We start from the raw sequence: 6,255 nt of genomic DNA on the forward strand, positions 1-6,255 counted from the left end.
TCTCTTCCCCCCACTGCCAAGAGATGCAAAGTCATTAGTTACTTGGGGTTCAGTTTTCATACAGTGTAGTGCAGTTACTGCTTGAGTTCACTTTTGACTTCAGCAAGACCTTCAGGTACTCAATACCTAGAAGATAATGCCAATCAGTGGTATTACAACCCAGAAGAGAAGAATTATGCCACTTAATTAATACTTGGTAAAATAGCAGACCTCGGGAAAAAAAATTGGGGAAGTAAAAATATGTTTCAGTTTCTAATTTCTATGACTTTATCAACTCCTAGAAAGAAACACAGTCTGTTGTCCAGAAATAATTTATTCGTTAACAGTAAAACACTGAATAGAAAAAGCCTTGTAAATAAAACTATATATATAATGCTTTATTTTTTTATTCGATACTCCACAAAAAACACTACAGACAGTAACAAAATAATCCAATTAATCTTAAAAATTTCAAATGATAATTGTCACTCTTCAGTTATCATGTTTTATTAACAATGCAAAGGTCATTTGTTTATATATTATAGTTTTACTTGATTTCATTAAATTGTTTCTTAAAACACTTGAAGCAATTTGTTATTTGCCCCATAATTTATAACATACATAAGTATATCAATAAACAAGATAACAGCTCTGAGAAAGATATGCAGACTGTTCAATGGAAAGTAGTTGACCAGAAGTTGTGTAGTGGGAGAGAGGGAGTAAATCACAACTGAATTGGGATAGAAGTCAACACGTGGGAGAGAAATCATATTTGGAGAACAATTACATATTTTCCATTGCCCGTTTAGTAATGTGATCTCTTTCAAGCTCTGATTTCTCCTGTTTTAGATACTCCAGCACCTTTGCCAGCATATCCTCATCCAGATACTGCCTGTTTTGCGTGTCATCGGTGTCCCCAGCCATGGAGAGCCTTTTGCTGAGCGAAGCCAGTCTCGCAGCCTCCTGTGGTCCCAGCTGGCTCAGGTGCTCTCTGATGGCCTGCTCCAGCCTCTCGTCTTCCTGCAAGTCGCTTTCAGAAGCTGGAACGGGAACTCTTTTCATCTGGTTCGCATTGATAACTTCGGGATATTTTGCCAGCATCTTTGCCAAGTAATCAGCCAGCTCTTCATCCTTCTCATCCAGTTTCTCATACTCCATTTGTCGCCTTTCCAAATCGTTAATCCACGCAGATTTGGGAACTGGGCGTCCTTTCAGTCTTCTGGGAATGTAAGGCATTCTTGGCAAATCGTTTTCTTGATTAAGACGATTTAGTAAGTAGGAGGGATTCTGATTACCTAAATTGCCAGTTCCCAGAAGGCTGACAATGTCTTCAATATTGAGGTCTTCAGGTAGATTTTCTGGAATTGCACTGAGAGGCTGCTTCATGTACCCACTTTTAGAGTTTACATTATTTTTAAATATGTCACTCTGTCCTAGATTAGTTTCAGTGATCTCATCGAGGTCTTCTGGGAATTCTGCTTCCTGCTCAGCTTCCAACCTTTCACTCTGAAGCTGTTTTTTCTCCCCAGCTTTCAACATATCTATTAAATCCTCCGGAGGAATTTGTAAATTCCTTGACATTTCTATTAACTGAGCTATAGACTGAGGGTTAAGTTGCTTGTCCAAAATTGTGGCTGCTCTTTTCTCCTCAAGCTCTCCTCCAGTCCTTAGTTTCCTGTTTCCAGCACTGCCCATCAGCCTCTTCAGGTAATAATTCATTAACTTTGAAACATTCTCTGACATTTGATCTTTATTATCTCTTCTCATTTCATCCTCAAGGAAGCTGAGTTTCCCTGACCTCTTCATTTCATCATCAACTTCCTCTTCATGTTTGTCAATTTCCTCTTTGCTATCTTTTATCTCTTCCTGGGTTTGGCTTTCCACTTTTTCTTCTATGGGATTCCAGTCTTCTCCTCCAACCACATCTTCGTAGGCAATGTTATTTACTTTATACACATCATCTTCATCATCTGCATACAATTTCTGGTCTTCATCCAGCCTCTCCTTCTTGTGATTGCTAGGTCCTGCCATCTTCCCCAACTCCTGAAACACCGATTCCAGTGTAGCAAGACTTTGGGGTGTGTATTGCTCCTCCACTATTTCATTAGTACGCTTGAAAGGACTGTCTCTTGAACTGTCTTCATAGTGACCAAGAGGCATTTTGAGATATTTTTGCCACCTCTCAGGCCACTTGTAAGCCTCATAATCATCAGTTACTCCGGCTGGAAAGCTGTTATCCGAGCTCAGACCATAAAGTTTATTTTCCTTTGTGCCAGCTTTTGACTCCTTCTCAGCTTGCCGCAAAGCTTCCAACATAACCTTGACCCACTGAGACTCATCTTCAGTCAAAGAATCCCTTATATTTTCTGGTAGGTGAACCTGGTCTTTGTTTTCTTTCTGTTGCAGGACATATGGGACACTTTGATAGGAGTTGTAATCAGGGATGCTTTCTCCCTTGCTAGCTTGCTTGCGAAGATCTTCTATGTATTCCAAAGCTTTGATCATATCAGGATTCGGGAGCCTCTGTAAGTTTTTCATTACATAGTCTGGGTCTTTTTGAAGCAGCTGATACTGCTGGAATGAAGCTGCATCAGCCCAACAGATTAGGACGAAGAAAAAGGTGACAGCACAGGCTGCTCCAAGCTGGATGGTTTTAGTTTCTGCCATATTTAGCATACTTCCTTGAAATAAAGAAGAAAAAAATAGAGGGTTAATATATGGAGACAAACTTAGCAATCTGAGAAGCAAAAACAGAGACTGCTATTTTAAACTGAAATGCATTATGAAGAATATCAGTATAAATGTAGGACGTGTATTTTGATGAAATTTGTTTTGAGATTTTCTGATTCTTTCCTATGATCCCTCAGTTAAGTGTAAAATACTGATTTGCAGTGCTAGAAATATCTGTACGTGCAGTTTTCTTTACAAACACCAGTTTTTGCAATGGCAGATCTGAAATATAAAATAAAAATCCTATATAGCTCAATGAATGCTCATAGAATATTCTAGATACATTTTGATCATTAAAATGAAAGCTTCAAACAGTAAAGCCAGTATATCCACATTAAAATACAGCTCAAGATATTCATATTAAGACTGCATATAGTAGTATTTTCTGTGATTGTTCCATAGGGCATCTCATTTTCTGAATGAGTAATGCCTTTTAATGGTGCCATACTGCAATAAAATTAATGTAATAAAGTGGAGAATGTGGCATATAAAATGACTTGCAGTTTATTTCTGTCATTACTCTTAGTGCTATTACTTTCTTTTGTGCTATTTCATAAAAAAATATATATTATTTGTATTGCAATTGTATTTTAGTTAAGAGGTTCTCTGAGTGATGCATGAAAAGTAATCCCCTATATGAAAGAGAAGCTATAATTTACCCTACAAGTACAATATAATGTTACTGAAATTTTCCAAAATAGTTTTGGAAATTGACTCAAGTATAGGTTCTGAGTGTTGATTTTGTTCATTCATTCATTTGTTGAAACAGGTCCCAGGACAAACAGAAGCTTGCCATTGGCATAACTATAGAATATAGCAGTAGAAACCCACATCTAATCAGCATGTCCAGTTTGTCACAGCCAGTAATAAACTGTTTAAAAGAACATATTTGGGAAAAATATGCATTTTATTTATATTATATATATATATTTATAATATGGATTAGATTAACAAAGTTACGTCATTGCTGCATATGAGGCTAAAGCTGCACAAGTCCAGTCCTGCAGCGAGGTGAGCACACACTGCACTGTGAAGTGAAAAATTGCAGTCACTTATTTCCTAGGAGATGCTCAGGAGCTCATACACTGGAGCAGTGAGACAAATGAGACTCTTTCCTGATGCAGTTACATTAATAAACTAAGTACAATAATGAGAAATAAATGGTAAACATAGAAACCACTTTGCTTAATGGACCTGTTTGGGCTCCTTTGTTTTTGGCTTGGTGAAACCATCCTGTCAAGAACTTCATGATTCATGTCAGGCTGATGGAAAGCTATGTATACCATTGTTTATCCACTACTGTAAGTAGAAAGTGAATATGAGTATGCTCATTTCAGCTCACTTGTATATTTTTCCACTGCTTTTATGCCTAACATAACGTGACTTAACTGAATAATTAAAATAACGTCAGTGGAGAGCCATTTTTTTTCCTCAGCATGCCTGAGCAAGCTAGCAGCCAGAAGAGCAAGCCATTTCCCCAAACATTTATGAATACTCAAGTCTGTGTACATTTGAGAATTGATTTTATAAAGAATTAATTCAGAACAGCTGAGTGGAAAGGTGTGCCCCCTAGGTATGTGTTTGCCCTGAATCAAAGACAACACATATTGTGTCGTAGAAAAGGCACTATTCTATATATAAACAAATATGTCCCAGGGCAAGAAGAGAGCAGAAATAGAAAAATAACAAGGAAAATGTTATCTACATATTGTCTACTGTAGTAAATAAATGATTTTTTTTTTTTTTTTTTTTTTCCCTGTAAGAGCAAGTTTGATAAAAAAAAAGGAGAAACTCTGTGTTTTCTGAGGAAGGGAAGAAGGGAGAGTTGTCCCGTAATTATCTACCAGGCACATCCCATTAAGAGAGCCCAGGAGAGCAACCTCCTTTATTGCACACAGTTATATATTGCTCCATCCATTGTTAGAGTCAGCAGCACCCAATTAAATCTCAAAGGCATGTAATCCAGTGAAGTTTTGTTTACTGCTCCATGAGGATGTTGTTCAGAGGAATATTTTCTTTGCTGGAATAACAAAGCATTGGTACTACTGTAGATACTTGGAGTACATTTGTCTTTAGATCAATCTTCAATTCTAATTTATTGGTAGATGATATTCAGAACCTTTGTCAAATGGAGCTGGAAATTATTCTTTTAAAAGCTTTAAGTTCACATCGTAAAATGTCATTAAATATACTGCTTTATTTGGGAGTAAGGGACTCTTCCCCAAGTCTTTCAGGTTTCAGTTTCAAATTTTTGAGAAAACAGAAGATGTTTTAGAGTACTGTTAGAATAAAGAGTAAAACATTCTTATGTCTCTCTCTAAGGACAATATGCTGAAATGTTTGGGCTACAGATGCATAATTGTGAAGCTTGCATAGATGGGAGTGTATTATTTCTTCGCTACTGAACCCAAGAAACAGTAAAATCAATCTCTGTTGAGCAAATATACAAGTTTCTCATTACAAAAGGAAAGGATTTACTTTACAATTTAACACGAACAAAGGCAATGCAGACTGACATAAGTTCCCTGGAAAACAGACAAAACAATAAATTTTCTTTTCTGGGATGTTTCCATGGCAGCAGCAATTTTCTCTTTCTCTCTCTCTCTGATTCAGATGCAATGCTTCCAGTGAAAATTTGCTATGAAAACTCAAAACCTTTCCTGAAAATGAGTCCTTAAGACTATGAGAGGGAATCCAGCTGCAGTTTTCCATGAAGAAAATAAGGAAATACAGCCAGCACTTCTTCTCCCATTTACTTTAGCAATATATATAGCACAACGGCAATAAAGTTGTTTTTTTAAAGCCTATATAAGTCTTTATCCTGTGCAAGGGACTCAAGGCATGAACAAGGTAAAAAGAAAGGGGGTGAGGAGGAGGGGAATAAAAACAAACAAACTACAAGCAGTTCTGAGCAAAGATAATGACTGAATGCACATGGAGAGCTAATCAGATTGTCTCTGCATCCAAGGTAACCGTGCATCCTGTATTTTGACACGGCCAAAGTGCCATGCTGATGAGCCAGCGCAACTCAATGCAATCACAGAGACGTTACGCTTCATCGCTTCAGTCTTTGATAACACAGAATAAATAGATTGATAGGTCTACGATATATACGTACATTTAGTTATTGCTGCAAACACCAGCTACAACCCCATCAACTTTCTGCTGTCACTCGTGCTTAACTTAACCTCTTTTCCTCCCTGGTTTTTTTTTTTTTTCGATTCCTCCCTAAGCTTCACTGAGCCCCGTCGCTGCCAGGATTGGAGCACCCTGCTTTCCGGCCCCGCCAGCCCCGGCCCGCCCGCAGCCCCTTACCTGCCAGCACCGCGCCGCGCCGCCGCCGCCGCCGCCGCTTTCAGCACCCGGACAGCGCCCGCTTATACCGCCCTCGGCGCGCCTGACGTCACCGCGCTCCGCTCCGCGTCCCGCCCGAGTGGCAGCGCACCGCCCATCCGCAGCACGGGGAGGAACGGGGTTGGGGAACGGGCTGTCCCGGGGCGGGGTGGGGCTGCGGGGGGGATAAAAAACAAGAACGAAAAGGGAAAA

General features: G+C 39.0%; 1 protein-coding gene across 3 annotated transcripts in view; it reads right to left on the bottom strand.

The window, feature by feature from the left end:
• Positions 1–295: 295 nt before the first annotated feature.
• SCG2 (secretogranin II) overlaps positions 296–6,255 on the bottom strand; it is a 30,679-nt gene continuing 24,719 nt past the window's right edge. The window contains exons 1-2 of one of the 3 annotated variants that reach the window (XM_085232509.1): positions 6,025–6,154; positions 296–2,656 (exon numbers count right to left, since the gene is read on the bottom strand). In XM_085232509.1, coding sequence (XP_085088635.1) covers positions 763–2,655 — 1,893 coding nt within the window. In that variant the 5' untranslated portion in view covers position 2,656; positions 6,025–6,154 and the 3' untranslated portion in view covers positions 296–762. Of the gene's footprint in view, positions 2,661–6,024; positions 6,155–6,255 lie in introns of those variants that run through there. The other 2 variants (XM_085232508.1, XM_085232510.1) reach the window with 2 other exon arrangements.

Source organism: Meleagris gallopavo, chromosome 11 (genome assembly GCF_905368555.1).
Source record: "Meleagris gallopavo chromosome 11, MGAL_WU_HG_1.1, whole genome shotgun sequence".
NCBI classification, from domain to species: Eukaryota; Metazoa; Chordata; class Aves; order Galliformes; family Phasianidae; genus Meleagris; species Meleagris gallopavo.